Source organism: Anolis sagrei, chromosome 2 (genome assembly GCF_037176765.1).
Source record: "Anolis sagrei isolate rAnoSag1 chromosome 2, rAnoSag1.mat, whole genome shotgun sequence".
NCBI lineage: Eukaryota > Metazoa > Chordata > Lepidosauria > Squamata > Dactyloidae > Anolis > Anolis sagrei.
In genome coordinates, this window is record NC_090022.1 from 122222499 (window position 1) to 122250406 (window position 27908).

At 38.7% G+C, this 27908-nt stretch overlaps 1 protein-coding gene across 1 annotated transcript in view; it reads right to left on the minus strand.

The window, feature by feature from the left end:
• Positions 1 to 25838, minus strand: part of LOC132768547 (myosin-4-like) — a 34333-nt gene extending 8495 nt beyond the window's left edge. Inside the window, exons 1-32 of the mRNA XM_067463811.1 lie at positions 25635 to 25838; positions 25181 to 25324; positions 24942 to 25098; positions 23806 to 23833; positions 22898 to 23009; positions 22572 to 22664; positions 22399 to 22462; positions 22201 to 22299; positions 21993 to 22096; positions 21562 to 21700; positions 20933 to 21051; positions 19201 to 19350; positions 18935 to 19105; positions 17517 to 17835; positions 16077 to 16150; positions 15314 to 15401; positions 14912 to 15029; positions 13785 to 13908; positions 11792 to 11928; positions 11215 to 11470; positions 10281 to 10523; positions 9578 to 9754; positions 8398 to 8543; positions 8201 to 8291; positions 7151 to 7540; positions 6246 to 6372; positions 5090 to 5208; positions 4372 to 4568; positions 3703 to 3886; positions 3343 to 3508; positions 2263 to 2387; positions 1019 to 1327 (exon numbers count right to left, since the gene is read on the minus strand). Of these exons, the coding sequence (XP_067319912.1) occupies positions 1019 to 1327; positions 2263 to 2387; positions 3343 to 3508; positions 3703 to 3886; positions 4372 to 4568; positions 5090 to 5208; positions 6246 to 6372; positions 7151 to 7540; positions 8201 to 8291; positions 8398 to 8543; positions 9578 to 9754; positions 10281 to 10523; positions 11215 to 11470; positions 11792 to 11928; positions 13785 to 13908; positions 14912 to 15029; positions 15314 to 15401; positions 16077 to 16150; positions 17517 to 17835; positions 18935 to 19105; positions 19201 to 19350; positions 20933 to 21051; positions 21562 to 21700; positions 21993 to 22096; positions 22201 to 22299; positions 22399 to 22462; positions 22572 to 22664; positions 22898 to 23009; positions 23806 to 23833; positions 24942 to 25098; positions 25181 to 25324; positions 25635 to 25838 (4974 nt within the window). The remainder of the gene's footprint in view (positions 1 to 1018; positions 1328 to 2262; positions 2388 to 3342; positions 3509 to 3702; positions 3887 to 4371; positions 4569 to 5089; positions 5209 to 6245; positions 6373 to 7150; positions 7541 to 8200; positions 8292 to 8397; positions 8544 to 9577; positions 9755 to 10280; positions 10524 to 11214; positions 11471 to 11791; positions 11929 to 13784; positions 13909 to 14911; positions 15030 to 15313; positions 15402 to 16076; positions 16151 to 17516; positions 17836 to 18934; positions 19106 to 19200; positions 19351 to 20932; positions 21052 to 21561; positions 21701 to 21992; positions 22097 to 22200; positions 22300 to 22398; positions 22463 to 22571; positions 22665 to 22897; positions 23010 to 23805; positions 23834 to 24941; positions 25099 to 25180; positions 25325 to 25634) is intronic.
• Positions 25839 to 27908: the final 2070 nt, after the last annotated feature.

The window sequence follows — 27908 nt, forward strand, 5'->3', positions numbered from 1 at the left end:
ATGATGGTGGTGAAATAAAAGGAAATAAAAAGCGAAAGAAGGAAGCAAACAGGGAGGGAAGAAAGGCAAAGGAAGAAAGGGGGAGGGAATGAAGGAAAGAGAGAAGGATGAAACCAAGTAGTGAAAGAAGGAAAGAAAGAAAGAGGTAGAGAAGGAAGAAAGGAGAGAAAGGGGGAAGGAATAGGTAGGTACCTCTCTTTCATAATAGTCCAGATATCTACCTCAACTTTGATAAGTTTTACTATAGGCCACAGCAACGCGTGGCAGGGCACAGCTAGTAATATATAAAAATGTATGCTAAATACTTCCTTTCTGCTATATTTCTCCATCCTATGAATATTTGACTATAGCCCTGGAAGCTGTTATCATTTTTCAGCTCACATTTCCCATGTTGTTTCTTACACCATTACTGCAAATATAATTTCAAATAAAGCAGAAATATAACACTTGGAGAGCTTCAAGTTCTCCACTCCTGTTAGAAAGTATAGTAGGATCAACTCTCTCCTCTGTTCAGTCACAGAATGAACCAAGGTGCACATCTACATTGACTACTTAGTGTGAAACCAAAAGCAGTTTCATTGTGAAGATAATTAGATGGGAAGTTCTTGATTTAGTTCATAGGCCAGATGGAGCCTATATGCGCTACAGAGTCTGGCCTCAAAGCGGTTCCAGAATTTGCAGGATCAGCAGCTTGACAGCGGCAAAGAATGCAGGATTTTTTTCCAGCTCCTTTCTCCATAATGCGCAATGCAGATCACTGGGGTGCTCCTTCACTTAATCATTTTTGCCATGCAATACAGTTTACACTAGTATCACATTAAAGGCTCTATTTCAGAGTATTCCTGGACTTTGGTTACCTCAATTAAAAACCTTTAAAGCGCACTGTAGCATGTGTTCACAGCATGCATCAAAATAACCCCATGCTGTCAAGCTGCCTTCAAACTGCATAAAATGTCAATGCATATATGCCTCAAGCTAACTGTTACAAATCCTAAAAATGATATATGATTAAGTTGACCTTCAGCTGTCCTTGGACATTCCTTAAGTGTTTTTGTGTCTCTGCTGATTGGCGGTTGGCATGGCTCAGCTGGATTTCCATTTCATTCAGATCGCCTTCCATTTTTTTCTTAATCCGCAAGGCATCGTTCCTGCTCCTGATTTCAGAATCCAGCGTACTCTGCATGGTATCCATCATTCTCTGGTGATTTCTCTTCAGTTGTTCAATTTCCTCATCCTTCTCTGCCACCTTCCTATCAATTTCAGACTTTAGCTGGTTCAGTTCCAACTGGACACGCAGGATTTTCCCCTCTTCATGTTCCAAGGAGCCCTGAGTCAATCAAACAAGATTATTTATTTCAATTTTACTTTTTCATTAGAAAATATGTACAGCCAGTTCTCCACATGCATGGGTTTCGCATTCACAGTTTTGACTATTCATAAATTGGCCATGCGTCCTGGAGATCAGTGACAAAAGAGTGATGGATCTCCTCTCCCATCCCCACTATCTTCCAAGTATGTTCTAAAGACAGCAAGGACAGCAGAAGTGATTTATGCTTCTTTCAGGTTTTCCCAGGATGGACTAAACTCTTGCCTTTTTTTACTCTAGTCAGACAAGAGGATGGTTACTGTTTTGATAAGAGCTAGAGTACAGTGGTTACACTGACCTAAAGATAAGTCAATTCAAATTTGGGGAGCAATTTCTTCACTAAAATCTCTATGCTTATTAGTATATACAGTAGATGATTTTCTTTAAATCAGGAAATATTAGGAATTTTAGTGAGTGGTGGAAATGTGTGGGTGGAGATAAATAAGATTGAAGAGAGAATGCATTTCATTGGTGGTACCATGGATCACACGAAATGACAAGCAAGACAACTTTGCATTGTTGTGATCAAGTGCTCTTAAGAGAAAGAGGGTTCATTTAGAGAGAGAGAGAGAGAGAGAGAGAGAGAGAGAGAGAGAGAATTAGTTCATAATGTGGCTGGGACTTTTCAGCTCAACTGTGAATGGTATTTTCCCATTTTTAGCCAGGAGGTGGCACTAAAATCCTTTCCAAGGCTATAATTGTGTATTGTAACAGGGGGTGCTTTACTATAAAAGTTAATTCATACTCTCTGCCATTTCAAGCAATAGGATGGGGAAAATATTCATTGAAGTTGGGTTGCTTTGCTCTGTACACAACATTGAGATGCCTCTGGAGGGCAGAAAAACTCAACTTATAGAGAGTTTTCCAGTAACAGCATTCAAATAGCCCATATTCACCTCTGCTTCCTCCAAAGCAGCTTGGAGGTCTGACCTCTCCTGTTCAACATGCTTCTTTGCTTTCTCTAATTCATGGCTGCTTTTGCCAGCTTCAGCTATCTGCTCCGTCAGGTCAGAAATTTCCTCTGAGGAAAGAAATATTTCATGATCATTATTACCATTGGTAATACGCCCGGTACTGTAATGTCATGAAAGTACAATTATATACTGACATCATTTAGATCAGATATCCCTCATCTGACATTAAAATGTGTATATGGGGGCATAGGGGAAATGTGGCTTTCTCCGATGTACAATGTGGACTGGACAGCCGTATTGTACAATCTAAAATGCAAAAGGCCTAATTAAGAGAGACTTTGAATGCACGATCTTTCAGCAACATTGTACTGCATTACCCTAAAAATACTTACTTTTTAGAACTGAAATTTGATCCCTGTTTGCCACTGTACATAAGTAAGCAATGACTTAGTGCCAGACTCATCAAATTCTGCCCTCACATGGTATTCAGCAGTCCTTTCTGGAGTGGTGTCCCACACATTCACCTGGCAGTCACTTTGTGCTCTGCATACTTGATGTGTTTATGGGTGTGTTGTATGTTATGTGGATATTTATGGGTGTGTTGTATGTTATGTGAATATTTGTCACAACCTTTGGATCACTGGCAGGGGTCCTGGATCCAAGACGTCTATTACCAGTATCTCTTTGGCATTCGTTATGGTGACCTTTGGGGATCGGGAAATGTGGTCCAGAATTGGACTGATGCAGCTCAGAACCTGACACCTTTTCTGAACCTCCTGGTAGGGGATCATCCACTCATGTGGATCCTTCCTGTCATCCCACAATTTCCAGCAGGTCAGGTTTATAGACCAACAGTTACTTGATGCTTGGATCCAGATCAATGAGGGTCAATCCACATTTGCAACTGTAACCAATAAAAATTGTAGTCTGTCTCCTCCAATTATATGTTGAATGTGGCATGTTTATTTTGGCTGAGTGGTTCTTAGCCCTGAACATGCAAAAGTACTTGTGTGAATCTGCCCATTCAGATTGGAACAAAGACTAAAGAAAGAAGACACTTACGTTGCAAGTTTTTGTTCTCTCGCCTAACTGTCTCAAGCTGGTCGAGCACCTCCTCGTATGCATTCTTCATTTTGAAGATTTCAGTACTCTGGGATCGTGACTCCTTCTGGGAAGACTCCAGTTCAGCCTGACATTCCTGGTACTTCTGCTTCCATTCTGCAAGTACCTAAAGAACACATATATGTATATAGTACAGAAAGAGAGCACCTTTAGCCAAGCAAAATGTGTAAACTGGGGGAGAACTGAGTGCTATCAAAGAATGGTTGTCTCAATTCACCTTATACAAAAAGAAACCCTGATAGCAATTCTCCCTCAACCCCATGGTGCTAACTTCCTTCTTCCCAATAAGAAAAAAGTGACCTTATCAAAGTTCCTCTGCCTTTTGTCCAGGGCTGCACAAGCAGCATTAGACCTCTCCACATCAATCATGAGGTCATCAACTTCTCCTTGTAGTCTTTGCTTGGTCTTCTCTAGAGAAGCACATTTAGAGTTGACTGCTTCTATCTGTTCTTCAGATTCTTGAAGACGCTGAGCTAGTTTCTTCCTGAAAGACAAAGAACCCAAGGCATTTCCCGAACAGCTTTAAGGCAAACTTTGAGAGGGAATGGTTATCAAACTCGGCTAGATGACAGGTCCTGGGATGATGGGAGACTTTGTGTATGTCTGCATTACAGGGGGTTGGACTGTTTGACCTTTTTGGTATCGTCAGTTCTAAGATTTTATGATACAAATAGAAAGGCATGACATTGCAGGCAGGCCAGATTGTGAAAGTAAGGGCTCCATATCTAGGAGCAAGATCACAATTGCTGGAGGAACAATGAATCGTGAGGAAGAACCAACAGCCAGCAGAGAAGTGTCTGAGGGCAAGTTACTGGACTACAAGGGGATTTGAGGACAATGTTGCTGTTATTTGTAAAATAACTGAAATTCTTTAGTATCAACTACAGAAAAAGAGTTTTATGTCAAAAAACCAATGGTCATCCCTAATAAAGTGGGAAGGCATTCCCAGCATTCTTCCCCAGTACATACTTGGCTTCTTCTAATTCCTCGGTCCGTTGAATGGCATCTGTTTCATACTTGGTTCTCCACTGGGCCACTTCACTGTTTGCCTTGGACATGGCACGTTGGAGCTCACTCTTGGCTTCTTGCTCCTCTTCAAACTGCTCCCGGAGCAAGTCACAGTCATGGCGGGCGGATTGCAAGGCATGGGCTAGAGCATTCTTTGCCTGAGGGTTCATAAATATAAAGGTAACCACACTGGTAATTTTTTTTACTAGTTTATATCCTCTCTGTCCATGATACCACATAAAGATGCCTTTTACTTCAGGTGTTAATTTGTACACTGACTTTTTAAAAAGTCTTTTTCTGCTCATTCTTAAAATCTAACCAAACATTTTTGGCAGTGCTTTTTGAGAATTATTTTTCTTATACTGCTTCATTGATCCCCAATCATACCCTTACCACAGCGACTTTTATAGGGTAATCGTATGGTATGAAAATATATTGATACAATTCAGCATTATTAAAGCCTTTTCTACTACAATGAGAGAATTTGCAAAAGCAGTTTCCCCTCCAGGCTCTTACCAAGGCTGACCCTGCATAACTTCCAAGATCAGACAAGATCTGGTATCTTTAGGATATTTAGGCTCATTAGCAGCCCATATCATGAAAAGCAGACATGAGTTTTTCATTGCTTCATTGCTTAATAAGGACATACATGGCATAGTCTACATTAAGAGAATATCACCTTGTTTTCTTCCTCCAGCTGCCTCTTGAGCTCCTCTGTCTGCTGGGTGAATGCTTGTTTGCCTCTGATCAACTGAGAAATCAAAGATTCTTTTTCTTCAAGTTGGCGAGAAAATTCACCTAATAAAAAAAAATCCACACAGTCTTCCTAAGCTGTATGGTTGGGACTACCAGTTTCCAAGTCATATCACTAATTTTACTACATCTTTGTGGCTTGAGGCACAGATCCAACTCTGTATTGAGTTGCAGGCTGTCTGTAAAAGGTTGCTTCGTCAATATGTGGCAGGATAGGCAAGGACAATTATCCTAGTGGCAACATATCTATTTGGATAAGGGCTTGCATTCCAGGAAAAGCTAGGGTCACAGGTTGGGGCCAAGGAGAAAATAGGGAGAATGAAAGCAAAATAGTGGAGCCAGATATAATTCTTACCAATCTGAATACAATTTCTCAAAAAATGTAAAGCACAGTTAAAGTCTATGCATGTCTGCTTAGGAGTAAAATCACTTCAACAGTTTTCTTACCTGCAAAGCATAGCTCAGTTCTGTGCTATGTCTTTCCTACTGGCAAAGTTCAACTCTGTTCTGCACAAGGCATGCAGTCTTGTTTCCCATCACAGATTGAAAATAACAGTAGAATAAAATCTTAGCCTTGGTAGATAATCTCCAGGAGTCACATCATGTTCACAGGCTCTATCTATTCTATCTAATCAGCTATCTAATTATCTATCTAATCTATCTATTTTATCTCTATCTATCTATCTATCTATCATCTATCTATCATCTATCTATCTATCTATCTATCTATCTATCTATCTATCTATCTATCTTCCTGTACTATGTTTTCCTTCAAATATCCCCCACCCCCTTTTTTTCTTTATCCCTCCATCTAGCTGGGATCTTTTTAGTAACACCAGCACTGGGAGGATGATGGTGGAGGACTGAAATAAATATTCCTTACTTGTAACACCTGATCAGGATTTGACAGTTCAGAGAGAGTTAAGGTAGATATTTTAAGATAGATACAATATAAATGAAAAGAACATGTTGTTGATTTCCATTTTAAGCATATTCATAGAAACACACAGTGAAAATATTTTAAATATCTAAATGTCAGTATAAATGAACATTTTCTTCAGTTTGAAAGTGGTAAAACTTACCATTTTCAGTGTTCAGCCGTGCTTTATGTGCGTTCAGATCATTGATCAGTCTCACGTGCTCTTCATCTTTTGTCTTGATTTCACTAAATTGGTCTTCAAGGGTTCGACACATCTTTTCCAGATTACTCTTTTTAAATTAAATTAAATAGTTTGGATTTTTATTATAATTAACAAAAATCTGACAAAGAAGCTCCTTTTAACAAATATTTTATGCCTTCTTTCTCTTCCATCTAACTGGAATCTTTTTAGTAACATCAGCATTGGGAGAATGGTGAAAGAGGACTAAAAAACCCAACTCTTTGGGTGCTGAGTTGTGCTATGTGTCTGTAGTAAACATAGCAATAAAGCTTGAGTTGAGAAAAAATGGGATTCTACTCCAGTCAATCCTACCGTAGTTAATATGTGTGCCTATGTGCAAGGAAAAGGTCATTTGCCTCCAGAAATCCTTATTGAGAATATCCGAACAGTAAAACATTCGGAAAAGGAGAGAATAGATGTCTGCCTCACAAGCTTCTCCACATGAAGTCCTGATCTATACGTTTACCCACCAAAATGGAAATCATAAATAAAGTAGAGGCTGTCCAAAGAAAAACTCATCCCTAGATGAAGTTTTCAAATGGTCTCTAGAAGGTTCAAAAACATTTTATTTACTTATGTGAGACAGACTTGGTTTTTCATTTCTCACATGCATATTGTTTTGAATAAAAAGTTCACTGGAACATATTCAACTATTCCTTTTTACTATGATGCATGAATCTAGCCTTCTGCTTTTAATATTATTTCTGTCTTTGGTATCATTTTTTTTTGTTTTGTAAAAGAAGTAATACCCAGGAATACATCTGTTTCCTTAATGGAGGTATACTTATAAAGAAATATTATGAAAATGGAGAAACATAACTCTTTACCTTGGCCTTGGAGACAGATTCCATGTTGCTAGCAAGGTCATCAATCTCCATCTTCAGTTCACTTTTTTCCTTCTCCAGTTTTTGCTTGACACGCTGCAAGTTATCAATTTGCTCTCCAAGTTCAGCTGCACTGTCTGCATGCTTCTTGCGAAGGGCGGCTGTTGTGGCTTCATGATTTAGGGTGGCCTCTTCAAGGTCCCGGCGCATTTTCTGGAATTCTGCCTCACGTTTCTTATTCATCTCAATCTGGGCTGATGTTGCTCCTCCAGCTTCCTCCAGGCGCTCACTGATCTCTTCAAGTTCCCTGGAGAGATCAGCCCGTTGCTTCTCTGCTTTGGCCCGAGATGCCCGCTCAGCCTCAATCTCTTCCTCCAGTTCTTCCATACGGGCCTTTTGGAAATAAGATAAACTCATTCTATATTTGAAAGAGACATATTTGGGAACAACAGTGCATACATTATTATGATTTATATGCAACATTAATTTGTACTTCAGATTTGGGAGGCCAAGGCAATTGCTTGCAGAAGTGATTATGTTAAGATCTGCAGGTACAATCCAGCCACATTATGTGTTTAGATGCATTTACATGGAACAGGTGAATCCAGGGCCATGCAGACAGACCTTGTTGTCATGTCACCTATGAGCAACCACCTGCTTGTTGATCATATGGCTGGACACCCAAGTTATGACCTTAGCAGAAGCAAGAGGTGATGGCCAGGCTCTCCTAAAGTTGTTGACTGGCAAGAAGCTGTGGTACTGACACAAGAGCCACATATCGTATTCCCTGTGGCAGTGTGTGCATGTGGACAAGGGATCAGGACAAAACAGACCTGATCCAGCTGTACACACCACCTCAAATCTCAAGAACACTCAGGAGTTTCCTGCAAACTCTGGTGTATCCTTCAACTCTGGTTATTATGGAGCAAGTTCCAGTGAAGGGGTAAACAATTTGGATTCCTGCCTATATATGATGAAAACTACTAGCTCTTGGGGTGAGTACATGGTGTTTTTTTAAATCATGTAGACTTGCCATATATGTTCTCAATATACCTGTAACTCTTTGATCTTTTTCTGTAGCTGAGAGCTTTGAACCTGTTCATCCTCTATTTTTCCTTGTAGCTGACCAATTTCAAATTCTTTCCTATGAACAAGAAAAGTGTAAAATAAGCCAACCAATATGCAAAGTAAACTTTCTAAGGGCAAATGGATATTAGAGGCTAAAATGCACAATTCTATTAGGAGTGTACTTCTTTAGTTTGTCGTCCATTTGCTGCTTGTCATTCTCCAGATCCATGACTGATTCTTGAGACATCTTCAAATCTCCCTCCAGCTTCCTCTTGGCTCTTTCAAGATCCATGCGAAGCTTTTTCTCTTGCTCCAGGGAGCCTTCAAGCTAAAATAAAACATGGGCATTTGAATAACTGGTACTGATATAAAGTTACTGTTTTAAGGAAAACATGATGTTGAAAAAGATGTGAAACATTAGAAGTTTTGAAAAGCTACAGATGTCCTTTGGGGCTCAAATGAGATCCTATGCTCATGTGAGGATGATAGTGCTATAATCAAATCAAATTCTTTTATATTAACTTGATTAATAGAACATTATAAGAATCTCTAAGGATAAAAATATTGGTGAGAGATTGTCTGTTTTCCCCAAATCAAGCCTTTCAGATGTGTCAGATAACACATTCTAATTAGGAGGGAACTATCTGTTGGTTTTGTTGGGGTTGTGATCAGACACATTTATCCTAGGTGGATATATGTGAATATCTTTTGAAATGAGTCATCTTGTCCCTACAAATGGTCTTCTGATCACTCTGAAAATATTTATATGCTTGCACAAAAAGGTAATTGCTAGATTGCTATATATTTCATTGCTGAAAATAATTTGAATCTTTAAAATTTGCTGTACAATTAAGAAAACAATACTATGTTTCTATATGTAGAGTTGAGATGCAGGATGTGGATGAAGGAAATTCAATTTCCAGAATTTTGCCTAGTTTGTGAATGCCCAAAACAGTGTATGCATGTGTGTAAGTAATGGACATTTCTTTGCATTCATATTTGAGAGTAGCAGAGTAAGAATGGATGTGAACACAAACAAAGTGAATATCGAAATCTAATATAGAAGACTGGTACAGTGAAGAGTGAGTAAAATAAAAATGAATTACTCAGTTATCAACTGCTGAACCTTAATTCATGAGTGCAAAAGTATATAAGCAGATTTCACTTCTCCTACCAAAATAGGTTATCATCACTATCAATTCCAATAATAATAATAATAATAATAATAATAACAACAACAACTTTATTTTTGTACACCCATCTCCATCACCCCGAAAGGACTCAGGACGGCTTACATGAAACCAAGCCCGATCAACACAGTTTAAAACATAACATAGTAAAATACACGACAACATATCTTACATCATCCACTTGCTGTTCTAGCTTAGATTTTGTTTTCGAAAGAGTGTTGACTTTGTCTTCCTCAGCCTGGAGATCATCTAAGGTCTGCTGGTGGGCCTCTTGGAGAGATTTTTTCTCTTTGGAGAGTTTGGATATGCTTTCATCTAAAGCTGCCATTTCCTCTGTAAGATTTTTAACCTAAGAAACAATACATAACTTAAATTGCCACCATCCTTCTCACAGCACCGTAGTTAGCTATACCGATTCGTGAGATAAGAAACAATAAAGATGGATAAATCAAGTCTCCAATGCATTTTAAATAGATATTGCTATAGATCCAGATATTTTTGTGTGGGTTATTGGCCAATTCTCTTCTGATGTGAGAAAATTGGTTGTCTGCAAGGACATTGCCCAGGGGACACCCGGATATTTTACCATCTCATGTCCCCGCATGGGAAGCTGGAGACAACAGATGGGAGCTCACCCCACTCCCCAGATTTGAACTGCCAATCTTTTGGTCAGCAGTCCTGCTGGCACAAGGGTTTAATCCATTGCGCCACCCGGGGCTCTTGATACAGACATGAAACTTAGGCATAGAGCCCATCATATACAAACGTAGAGGGCCATTGTCTATTTAACATGGAGTTAGAAGTTAATGCTAAGTGAAAGATGACAATGAATTACTAAACACTGATAGTATGCTGTAACTTTTTAGTCACCACACCTTGTTTTCTGTTGCATGCTTCTCCTTCTCTACTTTAGCCAATGTTAGCTCTAAATCATCAATGTCTTTTTTCAGCTCCGAACACTCATCTTCAAGTTTCCGCTTTTTTGCAGTCAATTCAGCATTCATCTCTTCCTCGTCCTCCAATCTTTCAGTCAGTTCTTTTATTTTAGCTTCGAGCTGAATCTTGCTTTTGATGAGTCCCTCACATCTTTCTTCAGCATCTGCTAGACTTTCAGTTTCCTGTAGCAACAAAACAGAACATCAGACTTGTTTTGTGGTTCATAACAAACAAAGGCATATACCATTTATGAAATTATCTATAATGTTGAAAAATATGGCAAGATGTTTTCTTTCCCTTTTGGCTTATCTGTAAAATATCTCTAAATATATCAAGAACTTTCCCTACCATACAGCTCATTCACTGTTGACTAACCTCTCTTATTTTTTTAGGTCTGGAAATATTGTCTATATATAGTATAACTAGTAACAGTGCCCTTTGTTTTTTAAACAAAGTTATATATCCCAATCAGAGCCTTCAAAACATTTGTGGTTGTGGCCTACTTCATCCCCTTGAAGTTAAAATCTCTATGCCCCATCCTGAACTAAAATGTTGCATTAATTGGATATAATATTCCTCCACCTGGACTAGTTGGCTCACTCTGTTAGTGGAAATTAGCACAGGGATCAGTACAGAAGAATGTATTTTTTAAACACTACATGCAAAGCAACAGTATACCCAAAATCAACAAATATTGTGAAGACACTCTCAAGCAACCTCATGTGTTCAAACAAGTAACTGTACATAAGACATTAGTGTGAATCATGCTGTTACAATATGAAAAATTGTCATTTTTTTTCTAGAGATGTAAGTATCTAGCGTTGGCCAAATATGAAGGTCAAGGATGCCATTAAAGAAAAATGGATTACTTACTGACTGAACCTGAAGCTGAAGGTCATTCTTCTCTTGCACTAGTGTCACCATTTTTTCCTCAAGCTCTTTTCGCTTTGCTTCAGACTTTGCTAGATCTTCTTTCGTTTTCTCAAATTCCTCTTTCATGTTGGCCATCTCTTTCTCAGATTCAGCACTCCTCAGCAAAGGCTTGATCTTGAAATACAGCTTCATCCAGGGCCAGTGCTTAACATTCATAAATGAACGAACATTGTATTGGATGATGTAAATGGATTCTCTGTGAAGATATTGAAAGAAAGGTGCCTTAGATGGAAAATGATTTCAGCTGTGTGTGTGTTCCAGCACTAAGTAAGTCATCGCCTTTATGAATCGGACACTCCCGTGCCTATTATTTTTGAAATAAGAACAGCCTGGGATAATCATGGGATATTTCGTACACATTCTCACTCACATTAAAAGAGCAGATGTGAAGCAGGGAACATCCTGCAGGCGGAGGGCCATACTTATTGATAATGGCATTTTCTGATGTTCCTGCCTCCAAATAAATTTAAATGGACTGCTATCTGGAGGCTTGGAGAGGAAATAGTTTCATAATTACCTTCTTGCATTCATCTTCTGAAATTCAACCCTCATAAGGAATCCTCTGCACATGGCCTGTGTGTGGGTGATGAGGGCTACCAACTTTTCATCTCTCATTTCTTCCAGAAGCCCCAGGAGGCCAGCCTTGAAGAATACCTACGGTATTTTTGTGAGTTAGAAGCAACATCTATCATGTAGCAATCTCATAGTGCAAAGATAGTCTGTGGTGGCTAGAAATATCCATGTCAGCAGGATAGTCAATATTCTGTAGGTTTCAGTTCCAACTTTAAAGAAGCTATCCAAACTACTGACTGGATAGCTCTCCGAACAGTCAGGCTACAACCTGCAGCAGATTCATTGCTTGATCAACATGGGACACATTGGCCACTACTTCCAAAGCTATGTGAAGCGAGTCATCCCTGTCCCTCTGTACCTTTTGCTGCTGTTCCCACTGACAAGGTAACGAAAGAGATAAGTTTACTGAAAAGCCAAATAATCCCAAACCAATAAGAGAAAGGCTCAGCCATTTATGACTGTGATGACATGCTGTCTTTGTATGGAAATACAATCTATAATGCAATCACAAACTTCTACACATTTGGTAATGAGGACATTCATATCGGTTAGGGCTGGGCGGTTTCGTTCGTTAATTTCATAATTCGTTAATAATTCATTATTTTTCTTGATAACGAAGCGATAACAAACCATTCAGGAGCAACTAAAAAACGAAACGAATTTTTAAAGCTATTTCGTAATTGTTTTGAAATTGTTTCGTTATTATTTCCGTATGTCTGGTGCAACTTTTATAGTTGTTTCCCTCCCCTCTCCCTGGTTGCAAGCGGTCGGCATTTACCCCACTTCCGGGTCCCTGGCCTCTGCTTAAGTGGATCAAATTCTCCTCTCCTCCTGTCGTCACCTCACCTCGTTCCTCACTCTGGCCTGCGTGTGCATTGGGCAAAGAGACACAGCAGTGCAGCACTCAGAGACCTGCCTGTTGCCTGCCTAACCTCTTTCCTTCTCAAGGTTAAAACTATTATATTTATTATATTTATTATATTATTATTATTATTATTATTATTATTATTAAGAATGGATGGCCATCTTTCAGTAGTGCTTTGACTGTGCCTTACATGCAGGAAGGCAGAAAGTGGTTTGTTATAATTATTATTATTATTATTATTATTATTATTGAGAAGCGTTGTCAAACCAGAATAGAGATCTCACCCCTCCTCTCTTTCCCCCCTCTTTCCTTCTCCAGGTTAAAACTATTATATTTATTATTATTATTATTATTATTATTATTATTAAGAATGGATGGCCATCTTTCAGTAGTGCTTTGACTGTGCCTTACATGCAGGAAGGCAGAAAGTGGTTTGTTATAATTATAATTATTATTATTATTGAGAAGCGTTGTCAAACCAGAATAGAGATCTCACCCCTCCTCTCTTTCCCCCCTCTTTCCTTCTCCAGGTTAAAACTATTATATTTATTATATTTATTATTATTATTATTATTATTATTATTATTATTATTATTATTAAGAATGGATGGCCATCTTTCAGTAGTGCTTTGACTGTGCCTTACATGCAGGAAGGCAGAAAGTGGTTTGTTATTATTATTATTATTATTATTATTATTATTGGGAAGCATTGTCAAACCAGAATAGAGATCTCACCCCTATTATTTTCAGTTGCGCAACCGCGTCCGCCATTTTAACGAATTGATTCGTTAATATTAACGAAATTTCGTAAATATGAAACTTTTTAAAAGGAAAATTTCGGAATTCTTTTAAATATCGAAATGCAAAAAACCCCAAAAAACGAATCGATTTTAGAAACAATTTTTTCCGTTGTTACCCAGGCCTAATATCGGTAATTTGATTTTGAACTACATAAGCAGATCAAATAAACTTAATACTATCTGTTTTTTTTTTTCATGTCATTCTCTGCTAAGATATTCCCTTTAATCTTTATCTGCTGGAAATACCTCCCAAGATCCATGCTTGTCAATACCTTAGTATGGCCAAATCTGTATTGATTGTGATCAACATCAATAGATGAGAGAAGTTTCTCAGAAGCCTTCTTGCTGTCAATAAACTGGCCTTCAGGGATGGCAGAAGCATTTAGAATTTTATAACTGTGGTAAGACAAAGAGAAGGAAATGGACAAGTCAAAGACCATACATCATTTTTTTCAAGGCATTCAAGCCTTCATGGGAAATGGAACATATGAACACTTCATTCCCTAACACCCTTCACTAACATAAGTATAATTTCCATTCACCAATTCACTAGTGTTGAAAAGTAAATCAGTAGTCCAGGAACATGGATGGGCCAGATAACATGGGTCTTTCCTTCCAATATAACCCTTTTTACTATTATGATAATATTCAGGTAGCAAATACCATCCTTTTCATTAGTGACATAGTGAATGATGTCATTGTATGTAGAAGCATGTTTGCCTTCATTTGTAGAGGTATAAAAGGCACAGACAATGCCTTTATCCTCACTCTGGTTTGCTTTTAGACACAATTCTTCACCATAGTCCCAGCTGGAAATAAAGCTGTACTTTTCTTTCTCCAGAAAGGATCTCTCTTGATAGTATCTCTCCTATCTGCTGCAGCATGGTGTGCTCCCTATAGCTAGCTCCAGTTAGTAACCTGGCTGCCGATCTTTGCACCAATTGCAATTTCCAAGCCATCTAGCACTGAGTCCTGAGGTTTAGGGATCCAAACAGATTTAAGAACCAAGGTGAGACTGTCTCAGCTTTCTTATCAGACTCAACAAATTTCTAGTAAAATCCGGACCTGATGATCTTCTGTTTAGGTGATGAAATTGCCATATATCAAAATATGCTAGTGGATCATGACTTTGGGTATTACCCACAATTGTAGCTCAGTAATTGTTAGGTGTTGTTGTTGTGTGTCCTCAGGTCATTTCTGACATGGTGACTTTAAGGTGAACCTGTCACGGGGTTTTCCTGGTAAAATTTGTTCAAGGGGGCGGTGCCTTTGCCTTCCCCTGTGACTAGTGAAGAGTGTGATTTTCCAAGCTCATGCAGTGATTTTCAATGGCGGAGTGTAGGGTTTGAAACCTGATCTTTAGCACTCTTGTCCAACACTCAAACCACCTCTGACATACCGTTGCTTAAAGTCAGCATAAAGGATTCTGCTGGGGAAGCCTTTCCTACAGATCCGAATACCTTCCAACACCCCATTACATCGCAGCTGGTGCATCACCAGGTGATGGTCCATTATACCTTTGAATCAGGAAGAGGAAAAGAGAGGGGAGAACATCAACATTACATTTATTTTCAATCCAGATTCTGAAATGTCCTTCTTATTGAGGAGCAATCATGGATCACCTGAACAAACCATTTCACTGATTAAAGGCCAAAATTATAGATTCATAGAAATATAGAGAAAGGGGGAAAAACCACAGGGTGTTTACAAGGTGATTTGACAGGCTATTGCACATCAGACCCTTTGATGCAAAGTACACCCACCAGCCCCAGTCAGGTATAGTTTCCAGACAATAACTCACCAGGTGTCTTTGTTTCATTAGGGATTAAACAACGCACAAAATGAGGATGAGTGCTTCTCAGATTGGTCATCAGTTTGTTTAAATTCTCCTGTACCCGGAGTAAAGAAAGAGTTTATATTGGCAGCATGCTGATGTTTTCTCTATTCATCCATGGGGTAGGGATTAAAAAAATCTTGAGGGCCAGAGGATGGACAGATAGTTCTTGTTAGATGACTGAAATGATCACTTGTGAAGGGGGGAAGGGGGTCTTCTTTCCATCATAATGTGATTTCCCCAGCCCTCCTGCTATTCTCTGTCTCTGCCATCCCATCCCATTAATTTTCCCATGTTTCTCTCTCTCTCTCTGTCTTTCTCTCTGAGGTCCACCCACTGGCATTTCATGAGTCAGAAGGCAGCATGTAGCTCTCAGGTTAAGGACTGGCAAATTTCACAGGATGGGCACAGCCCGAAGTTACTTCCTGGATATGCCTCCCTCCCCAAAAATAATTTTAAAAATAGGCCCCAATATCAAAGAAACCTGTTTTAATTTTTGATTAAAATTTGGTGAAGGGCCCCCTTCCATTTAAATATACTCCCTCATCATAATAAAACCCCAAAACCATACAAGCTCAGTCATTTTCACGTTTAAGTTTTCTCTTCTTTTTCATCTTATCGGACTTGATGTCATCTTTTGCTGAGTGTCTAGGAGTGGAGAATTTCTTCCTCCCCAGGATGTTAGAATTCTCCCACACCTATTAGAAACCTTAAAATAAATATTGCATACCCTGAAGACAGCAGACACTGTCTGGAAGGAACCTCCCTTCTTCTTGCCACCTTTCTTGCTGCCGCCACCTTCACCTTAGAATAGAAAATTAAGCATATGAGATATTCTGTGCACACGATTTGAGAAATTGGGCTTGATAGATGCCATGATCCAATCAGGGTCATGGCATCTATATTGGATTAGTTTATCTCTCAACCGCTATAGTTTATCCAATGAACCAGGTCACAAATAAATAAGTAAAATGCATTTGTGATGAAGGGTTCAAAGAAGGAAATGGTGGAGGTAGGAAGTGAAAACTTTTACAGACCACTGAAAGCTAATTGAGGATAATCTCTTAACTAGAATCATCACTGCTCCTTGATGTCTTAACTAGTATGCAAATATATTTTCATTTATTTATTTATTTATTTATTTATTTATTTATTTAGTACACTTGTATACCGCTAATATCTCAGCCTAAAACGGCGACTCATTGCGGTTTTGTGTAACAAGTTCTGTGATGGCAAGGAAGGGACTTTGGAGAGAAGAATGAAGGTAACTTCAGACAAGAAAAGAGTGATTCATGAGTTCAATGTAAATAGTGTGGCAAAGCGAATGAGTTTTCTCATTTAAAATTACTAGGCCCAACCCACGGAAACACTTCAAAGCCACATATATTTCCCAGAGCCCATATATAAGTAAGGCAGATACAAAGATTTTTTACAGAAGATTTACACCACAGGTAGAGAACTTGTTACCCTAACAAATAATTTATGTCACACTGCTTGCAATGAAACATGAGCATGAGTTCTCTCGATTGGTGAGTGGTTTGCTTTCTTCAAATACTCAGTAAAGGTTGATAGTGAACCTGATATTTGGTATAAATACATATCCAGGAAAGTTTGCTCCCATTCCTCAATCTCATATAATTATTGCAAGAGAATTTCCTGCAGACTTCCCCACAGATCCTTCTTTGATGCTCTATACCAGGACTGCAATAAGAAGTATCCCAAAAAAGATCTAATTTGTAGGATCAGTCCTCCTCTTTTTTTGTTTTGGTTTTTGGTTTTTTTTTTTTTGAAATCTCCATTTCTATATGCTGAGCAGATAATTAGCCTATGCTACAATGTGTGGTCAGCTTTTAGGGATGTACATCACAAATGTGTCTGAAACACTACTAGAAGTATCTGAAGCTCCCATGTAGAACAAGGGACTCAGGCCCCTTCCACACAGCTGAATAAAATCCCACATTATCTGCTTTGATTTGGAATATATGGCAATGTGGACTCAGATAACCCTGTTCAAAGCAGATATTGTGGGATTTTCTGCCTTGATATTCTGAATTATATGGCTGTGTGGATGGGGCATGCGTCAAGAATCCCTTTCAATTCATATTACAATTGATTGAATTAGGACAGCATGACAGAGGTGACTAAGACCAGGCCTCTGGTTTTCTAAAACTGTGTTTACCTGCTTCTGTGGCAGCATAGTTGGAATAAAGGAAGGACAACAATTTAAGTGATGATTTTTGATACAGCGCCACAACACTTTCATTAAGGGGGTCCTTGTTCTTATCCAACCAGCCAGTGATGTTGTAGTCCACAGTGCCGGCATAGTGCACCAGGGAGAAATGCGCCTCAGCCTTGCCTTTGACAGGCTTGGGTTTTTGGAAGTTGTTGCTCTTGCCAAGATGCTGGTCATAGAGCTTGTTCTTGAAAGAAGTGTCTGTTGCCTTAGGAAACATGCACTCTTCTTCCAGGATGGAGAAAATGCCCATGGGCTAGAGGAAGCAACAAGAACAGATCAACAGAAGCAGTGTTTTTGTTAACGGGACATCACTATTATAGCAATGTTCAGTGGCATATCTCTTGCATAGCTGCAGTTGCATATTTCACTACATTATAGTTGCTCTGGTATGTAGAGAATATTTACCAACCTCAGCTGAAAAACTGTCAACTACATTTTTTGAGTTTTTTGGAGCAAAACTATGATGAAGTGTTTTGGGGGGGGGGGGGGGTTAAGATTTTCTCCCCAGAATTCTGTGTTTTTTAGTGTAACACCTTTAATAAGAATGAAATATACAAAAATCTGTCTCCTTATCTTGGAGTAACTGATTTAACATCTATGAATAAAATTAGTGACTATTCTTTGAAGTCATATTACACACACTTGAAGCCAACAGTCCCTATTGCAGAGGAGTCTTTGCTCATTCGAACATACTTAAGTCATAGAGGGGCACATCTGTAGCAGTAGCTAGATTGTTTGGTTCAAATCTGAATCAATCAGTGAATGCAGGGTTCTTCAAGACTAGGGCTGACTCTACACTGTCATTTAAAATCCAGATTATCTGCTTTGAACTGGATTATATGGCAGTGTAGACTCCTATGATCCAGTTCAAAGCAGATAATCCTGATTATCTGATTTGATAATCTGGATTATATGGCAGCATAGATCCATCCTGGGTGGGAAGAAGCAAGCACTCTCATAACAAAGCAATTTGCTTAGCTGCAGGAACTGCCTATTATTACATTATTACATCTGCCTCCAAGCTTGTATACTTAATTTTTTTTAAAAAAAATAATCCCTGACCAAGGTAATGGTGGGTGATGGGAAAGATGACGGAAGTTGTCTGGGATGGTAGAATGTCTGAAGGAGCCCTCAGTCAATTATTATTTTGGACTCTTCAGTCTCTTTGCTTCACTCTGGTAGGTGTGAATACAGTCTTATAAAAATACTTCATGTAAACAGCAAAGGAATGTCTCTGCTGCAAGCCACCCACTCATCCCATAGCTGTAAATAGGAAAAATTGCCAAGGATCCTGGTTTAAACACCAGGTATTGGGGCATACATAAAGCTCATAAAGTCATAATGTTGCTCACCTTCTCAATGAGTTCAATGCAGGCAGCCAGGTCCATTCCAAAATCAATGAACTCCCAATCAATACCTTCTTTCTTGTACTCCTCTTGTTCCAGCACGAACATGTGGTGGTTGAAAAATTGTTGCAGCTTCTCATTTGTAAAATTGATACACAGCTGCTCTAAACTGTTATACTTAATGAACAGAATAGAAATATTAATTATTTTTAATAAGTGGGGAAATATCAGAGAGCTTTTCTTCAAACGGATTGCAGTAACTGTTCACTTACGTCAAAAATCTCAAAGCCAGCAATGTCCAGCACCCCTATGAAGTGTTGCCTTGGCTGCTTCGTGTCCAGTTGCTGGTTGATGCGAGTCACCATCCATAGGAACATCTTTTCATAAACAGATTTTGCAAGTGCACCTACAGAGTTGTACACCTACCCAAATGAAAAAGGAACAAAAATAAACACTTTCTGTCGAATGCTGCACTGGCTTCAATCCACTTTTAAAATTCAATAAAAGTACAGGTTTGTAACAACTATGAGCCCCCTCTCTGTATGCTTTGGTGTGAGAAATATTCTCAGTGCCAATATGTTGCAGCAATCCAAAATGATTTGTCACTACTACTCTGTTTTGATTTTCAGGATATTTCTTTGTTCTGATGGACATCTGCTGATGTTTCTTTCTTTTTATTTATTCAGATTTCTACTGCTATGGATAGGTGCTGTTTTTTACTGCTGTATAATTATTGTGTTTTTGTTTTTGTTGTACTGTTTGGGTTTTATTTATATTTGTTGTTATTTGCTCTGGGTTTTTTTTCCATGTCAGGAGCGACTTGAGAAACTACAAGTCACTTCTGGTGTGAGAGCATTGGCTGTCTGCAAGGATGTTGCCCAGGGGACGCCTGGATGTAATTTTTTTTGGTGTTTTATCATCCTTGTGGGAGGCTTCTCTCATGCCCCCACATGGGGAGCCAGAGCTGATAGAGGGAGCTCATCCGCGCTCTCCCTGGATTCGAACCTGTGACCTGTCAGTCTTCATTCCTGCCGGCACAAGGGTTTAACCCACTGTGCCACTGGGATTTGATCTGAGTGACATTGTGAGACAATTATGAGTATACATGCATTCACATCACCTGTCCATTTATGAACAAGTAATGGAGTACATAGCATAATCAATTCTTTAAAAAATGTTTCAGAGACATAAGACGGCATCCCATGGGGGTGGAGGGAAGTGTCATATTTCTGTGGCATTATGTTGTGTTACGTTAGAAAGCAAATCATATTGTCTATCACATGAGCTTGTGCAGTTCCCACTCACTCAATTTTAAAAAAAACTAACTGAAAAAAACTTGGGAGATATGGTCTTTCCTTTCCAATCCTGCTACTCAGAGGCACTGATCGGCATCCCCCTCTTCTCTGGGCTCCCCTCCTTCCTCTCAATTTTGAGGCTCTCAATCATGGAAGTCCAAAACAAAAGTTTAAAAGCTAGCTGTAGTGCAATTTCAAAAGCCAAGATTACTATGAAGGAGAAATGACAGGGAAAACAAAGAGGTGATATTTTGAAATTTTGTATTTCTAATTATTAAATTAACTAACAAATTACCATGCCAGGCTAATGTAGCAGGATTTTGGAAGAAAAATGCCAATGCTTGATAGCAGAGTGCCCATAGGAACACCCTTTACTCCACATCACTGAAATGATTCAACACAGGCAAATTTGACAGATCCCATCTTGTGTTTTCCCCCAATTTTCTCCAGTTTCATAATAATTCCTGAGCTCAGAAGATTATTTTTGCCTGTCTTCTTCTCCCTATTAATTTCTTAACACTTTCTAAATGCTTCAGTAACAGAGCATGATGTCTGCTGGGCTCCATGTGATGGGCTCCAGTTAACTTCATTTTCCAACTGTTTTAGAAGTGTTTAGAAACTGAGGGAGGGGGGAGCTGTGTGAGATAATGTCCATAGCGCCCACTGGAAAACAAATATTGGAACAAAAATGCAATTCTGTTGTTGCTACCTGCTGAACATTTTGTCCTTTAGTCACATATTCATTTCCAACTTTCACTCTTGGGTAACACAAGCCTTTGAGCAAATCCGCAGAGTTTAACCCCATTAGGTACCCTGCCTTGTCAGCCACTAGAGATAAGAAAAGAAAACATAACTTGATGACAACATATCCCTTTGCAGTTATTAACAATTGTGATTATTAACATACAAAAATGATAAACTGAGTCCTGTTATCACCACACAACCTTTAGACTAACTGTACTGATAATGGGCATAGAACATGTCTACTTTAAAATTACACATTTTTCCAGTTTTCATTTTTTTCCTCCCTGACTCTACAATGGCCTTCCCTGTTTGTGGCTACTCCATTAAAAACATAAACGCAGCAATTTATGAATCGCTTCCTTGCTTGTGAACCATAATTATTCAGAGTTTTATAACCATGAACCCAGTCTGGATTTTGTTTTTCAGGCTTATTAAATATGGAGGAATGTTGGAACCATCGGTCAGAATGTTGACAATAGGCTTTCCTGTATAATATGTTAATCCAGGTACCAGAGAATGATTGTAACCACAGTGTGGCCATAATTCGTGTAATAACACATTGCATTACATAACATTGCACAACACAAGAATTACCTTCAGTGCCATCTGGCTCTGCCTGTTCCTCCCGCTGCTTCTGCTTGAATTTAAGGTTCCCATAATGCATTACTGCTCCTGTCAGTTTGTAAATCCCAACTTTCTCCTCTGCACTGAAACCCAAGATGTCAATAGCACTCTGTGGAGAGGACAAAAAGAACACGAACACTTCAACATGCCTTCATGGGCAGATGAAATTCTGTTCCAGTTAAAAACCAGAGTAGATCATTTTCTAGCCCCTTGGACCATGAAAGTGAGGTGGGATGTGTTCTCTTTCTGTTTCTGCTGACCACGTGATTGACTACTTTGCAAATACATTTACACAGCATTAAAAGTGTTTCCTTAGGGGGTAAAACTATATATCTTTATCAAGCGAGAAAGAAATATGAATTTAGTGCACAATAAAACAATACACCTTCAGATGTACTTACGTCAGTTGCTAACAGCTCCTCTGAATCATCTATACTAGCCACAGTGAGCTCTCCTTGACTCACAAATGGGAAGTCATAGGGATTAGTAGAAATCAGCAGCAAGTCTATAAGTATAAAATAAGATCAGCGGTACTGGCTTCCTGCTCACAACCAAGGTTGAACAATGTGAATTATGGCCTAACATGCACTTAATACAGCCTCCACTTACCAATCAACTCTGGTTTCTTATTTGACATTATCTGATAAAATATATGATAGCTTCTTTCAGCTGAAAGCTGAAATGTTACCCTGGATTTTTCAAGGAGATCTGGGATAATTGGAAATAAAAAAACCAATAAGAAAAACAGAAGGTGCTTTCTTTGTTATCGTTCTTAATTTATAGTTCAGAGATGTGGTTGCCACTCACAGGTTTCAATGTCTGCAGAAGCTAGCTTTCCTGTGGTCCCGAAATGAATTCTGATGAATTTACCCTGATGAATTGGACAAATAGTCAATTATTATCATTTTTTTTGAGTTAGCTAAAGCAAGTGCATATTTAATTTATATGTATTTCTTCTTTAAAAAGTGCCCCTCACTTACAAAACGTGAAGAGTTGTCATTTCTCACAGTCTTGGCATTACCAAAGGCTTCCAGCAGAGGGTTGGCCTGGATGATTTGATCTTCCAGGGTCCCCTAAATAAAATATGAAAAAATTAAATTATGACTCACATGGGAAGCTGCAAATATTTGTAGCGACATTAGGCATTATGTTGAATTAGGCAAAATATTCAGAGATTATAGTAAGGACTTTTCTTCCGTAGTAGTTTCATTCTGTCTTCAGCTAGTTTCCTCCTACCACCTATATTTGCTTGATTTTCTAGTATGGCAAGAATGTACATGAGACAGCTATGGATCATATCACATACCTGCATTTTGCTAGGCTGTGCATCTTTCTTCTTGTCTCCAGCAACTGCAATTGTTGCAAAATACTGGATGACACGCTTGGTGTTTACAGTCTTTCCTGCACCAGATTCTCCACTATTGAAATAAAGCAATATGAAGTAAATGGGGGGGGGGGGGGCAACAATCATCGTCTGCTTCCATTTTCGGATGCTTTAAGCACTACAACAGGGTTGCTTTTCTTCTTCCTTCATTCCTTCCTTCCCTTTTTTGGATCAGTTGAATGTCGAATTAAGAGTGATTTTAGGCAGCACTATCTCTGGTGTGGGCCTCCAACTCCCAAGTCCTCGCCAGCTTGTTCAGTGGTCAGGAATTCTATGAGTTGGAGGCCCAAACAGCTGGAGGGCTGCACTTTGAGAATGCCTGCTTTAATACTATATTTTCAGTGATGGAATGTGCCATGGAAATGCTTTTCCCATATCAGGTGAACTGCTCAATTGGCCAAGCTCTTTTGATAATGTTTACTTTGAAGTCAGTGTTGTTCCCCACTAATGTTAATGGAAAGCTTCCTGCTTGCCACTTCTTCCATTTTCATTGCTTCTGTTAAGCAAACAAGCAGACGTCTGAATAGTTATGCCAGTACTGCATAACAACATAAGTCAACATCTTAATTTAATAATACGCTTTCTTTCTGAGTTGGGAATTCAAAGGGAGAAGAGATAGATTATATTATTCATATCAATGAACAGGCAAGAGATGTTGCAGCAAAATGAAGAAAAGGCAAGGGAGGTGTAATGTTTAAAAATATACTGGTTAACAATGTCCAAAATCTACACTGAAAGTATAAGTTATTCAAATAAATCAAGTATGGAAACTTCAAGTATGGCTGCATTGTTATCTTTTACAGTATTAATTATTTTGGAAAAGCACTTACGTAATCAGGACTGACTGGTTTTCACGGTCTGAAAGTTTAAAACAAGAAATAAAAATCAGGTTTACATTTTTAACTTTTAAATTTTTTCAGCTCATTTTTAATGTTGATTTTTTTTAAAAAATATTATTTACTAGCTAATTGAAGAATTCTGCTTAGAATGCTACTAGGCCACTGATGGATGGATAGATAGATAGATAGATAGATAGATGCATACGCACACACACGGTAGGTGGCATTGTGTAAACCTACTAGATATCAGGGTATCAGAAGAGGGTGGTTCACAGTATTTTGTTACAGAAGGTAAAGATGGTGCACATCCCACCTAAGCCTTCAAGACTAGCAGCTGAATTTCATTTCATCATTAGCAATGATGCATCCTCCACCAATATACCACAGTTACTATCATCCAGCACCTTGTCACCAGTCTTTGTTCCCAGCTTCAGAAACCTGAAGCAGCTGTTAATATGGTCCTTGTTGAGATGTTCAAAAAGCAACATGTGTAGGAGGAATATGTAGATTCGTTAGGATTATTTATTTCTTGAGTTCTTTTGGGGGGAGGCCAAAAGTAGGGAGGCCAGTTTTAAACAACTAGTGTTTCATCATTTCTCATAAATATCACATGGTGCCTCTAACCCAGCATCCCTCCTATCTCAGTCAATGTATTCTCCTGTTTATTCATGAAAGACTGCATGGATCAGAAATAGGTAAAACTTTCCCCTGACATTAAGTCTAGTTGTGTCCCACTCTGGTGGTGGTGCTCATCTCCACATCTAAGTCAAAGAGCCGGCATTATCCATAAACACCTCCAAGGTCACGGGGCCAGCATGACTGCATGGAGTGCCATTACCTTCCCACAGAAGCGGTACCTATTGATCAACTCACATTTGCATATTTTTGAACCGCTAGGTTGGCAGAAGCTGGGGCTAACAACAGGAGCTCACCCACTCCCCAGATTTGACCAACCTTTTGTTCAGCAGCTCAGTCATTTAACCCACTGCCCCACCAGGGATCAGGAATGGAAAACAGTAAAAGGGAACAGTAGTGGATGTAATGAATTAAATTTCCACAGTATAGATATTTCTGTGACCTAAAAGTACTACATTCTAGCCAAAGATTAATTTTGGATTACTACTTACCAGTTAACATGAACTGATAAGCATTGTCAGAGATCGAAAAGATATGCGGAGGGGCCTCCTGGCGTTTTTTACCCCGGTAGCCAGACACTACTTCTGGATTATATACTGGCAACCATTTGTAAGGGTTGACGGTGACACAGAAGAGGCCAGAGTAAGTCTGCGGAAAAAAGTAGATATAGTTTTTTAAAAATATGCAGACTGAAAAATCAGTTTGGATATTCAGATCAGTTTCAACTCACATAGATCATCCAAGATGCATAACGCTCTTTGAGGTTATACAGGACAGCAGGTTCATGGAGATGGGTCATCATAACCATATCCTCAATTTTATCAAATTTTGGAGGATTCATTGGAAAGACTTCATCTTCCTTAACTGTTACAGTCTAAAGAGTGGGAGGAAGGCAAAAAAGATGAATGAACCAACAAATATAAAGAAAGAGTGTCAGGATGCAGATCAAGTGACTTGCATGGGAGGGGGGGTTGTATGCATGATGCGACTGATAATATTGCTGTATAATGTTATGCATGAGCAGGACACATGTTCCGCAATTATAAATCCATTACTTGACACAATGTCAGCTTTATAATGATGCTGACTATTCCTACTTTCCTGACCAGTCTCTGGAGAAGTGAGAAACTCCTGAGAAGAACAAGGATCATGCAACAAAAGGATTAGATGAAACTCCTACTTACACGGTCATCTAGAGTTTTGACAGTGACTTTGCCAGCCTCTCGACTCTGGATCGTGCCTTTGACATACATTTCTTTGTCGTCTATTACAAAGGTGGATATTTTTGCATCAAATGGACGATTCTGGGCCTCAATCCTCTCCTTCTCCGGTTTCCGGAGAAAGGGAGCTGCTGCTCCAAATACAGCCATTTCAGCATCTGAAGTCATGATTATAGATGGCTGAAAGGTTAAACAAAACATTCAGTATATAATCTTCTTCAGTAAACTTGAGATCACTGAGAAAAAAGAAACATTTGTTCTGCTTTTGAATTTTATTCATTGGCAACAGTAATTTTACATTGAATGCATCAATATCCTCATGACTGGTGTACATATTTGTATTTGGAACCATTTTAAGCAATCTCTAGTTATGCTGTTCCCCTTTTCCTCGTTATTATTTCTCAGACAGAACAAATTTATGGCTAAATGTTGGAAATGGCTGTTCTAAACAAAGATACTGTATTTTGCAATCAAACTTTTTAAAACCCTCAAGTTGTCCTTAGTATAATTCTTTACATGTTCATTTTACCTTCAACAGTGAGCTGTGGATACTTGTATTCACCATTTTTCATCGTGTAGCCAAATACACAATAAGTTTGAGTTCCATATTACATTTATCATTGTAAAAATGCTTTTATGCACAATTTCCATTTAATGTTTATACTTGTACATCAGTTCTATTCTGACCTAAAATGCATTTCTGAGTGAGCATGTTTAGCCTCCTTTTTTGAGCATTATTTTCTTCTTGGATTGAATAGGTGGATTTTAGGACTCATGAAAGTGCAAAGAGGTTCCCATAAATTTAAAGTCTGTACTAGATTACAGTAGTACTAGTCTGACTAAAATATACACATGAAACAACACCTTTTGCTTTATAGCACTTGATACAGATATTTGTTTATGTCCAGCACAAAAACAAAGGCGTGGAGTCTCATGGGGGGGGGGGTGGAGAACCCATCGTCCCATGCCCCACATCACCCAGCCCCATCCCACAGGGGGAAGTGTCCACCGCCCTTTTGCCTGGCTGGAAGTAAATGTGTGTCATGTAATGGCCTCCATGGTAAAAGGGCAAAATGTTTAGGTGGAATCTCTTTTCTTGAATTTGACCCATTTATGCACCAGTCTTTACATTATACAGAGGGATACTGTAGCAATTTAGAGTAAATGAAATTAGTACCATGCAAAAGAAGATGAGGAAATAGACTTAGTGCTATGAAACCACTTTGCAAACTGATATTCCAGACTAACATGGCCACATAGTTAAATTGAGCATTTACATTGTCATTCTATGATTCACACACATCCTATACCTACACCTTCCATTAGACAAAATAGGATCATGCTAATGTATCCCAAACACTATAGCTGTTTTGGCAGTGGTCGTTCATTTTGAGCATCATCATTTCAATTAGGACAGAAAATGCCTTCAATTGGAATATTTCTTTACTAGATATGATGTGAATGATGTAGAAAATACTGGCTAACACATATATGTAAAAAATACAAATTGGGTCAGACCATTTGTCAATCAAAGTTGATTTCTGTGCAAGGAAGGTTGTCTGTCATTGACCAATTGAACAGACTTGGTTAACTGTCCCCTTCTCTAGATCTGTCCTACAATTGGTGGCTTGGGAATGAGGAGGCAGACATATCTGACACAGAACAGTAATAAACACTGTAGCATATTTAAATATTTTGGTTATTTGTGAAAACTACATACATGCTGAGTTTTAAAAATGTTCTTACCTTCACTTACGAAGATAGAGAATCTGTATCTTTTAAATATAAATTGGGGAAAAAGAAAGATTTGTCAGAAAGAGAACATGTTTGGCATCATGTTTTTCCCCCAGAGTAACGCAACCAAACACAGTAGTGGAGGGCACAACACATTCATATTGAAACTTCCACTTATATTATTTGTAATTTGTCATCAGTGAGCAATCTTTTGTAGAATGCTTTTGCAATTCATGTTGATACAAATACAAGTCCAAGAGAAGTTTTATGTATCCTCTTTCTTTATTTCTGAACACACTTTCCAGAAAAGATTCCAATACATTATGCATTTGATAAGTGCATGCATATTAGCTTTATGAATATTATTTGCTCTACTTTGCAAAAATTTTGACACAATTTTACAGAAACCTTTGCAGGCTGCAGTGCAGATTTCATCTGTTTTAGCAAACTACTATCCATAAAAGACAGTGCTGATTAAAAGAGGTTAATTTTCAAGATGTGGCT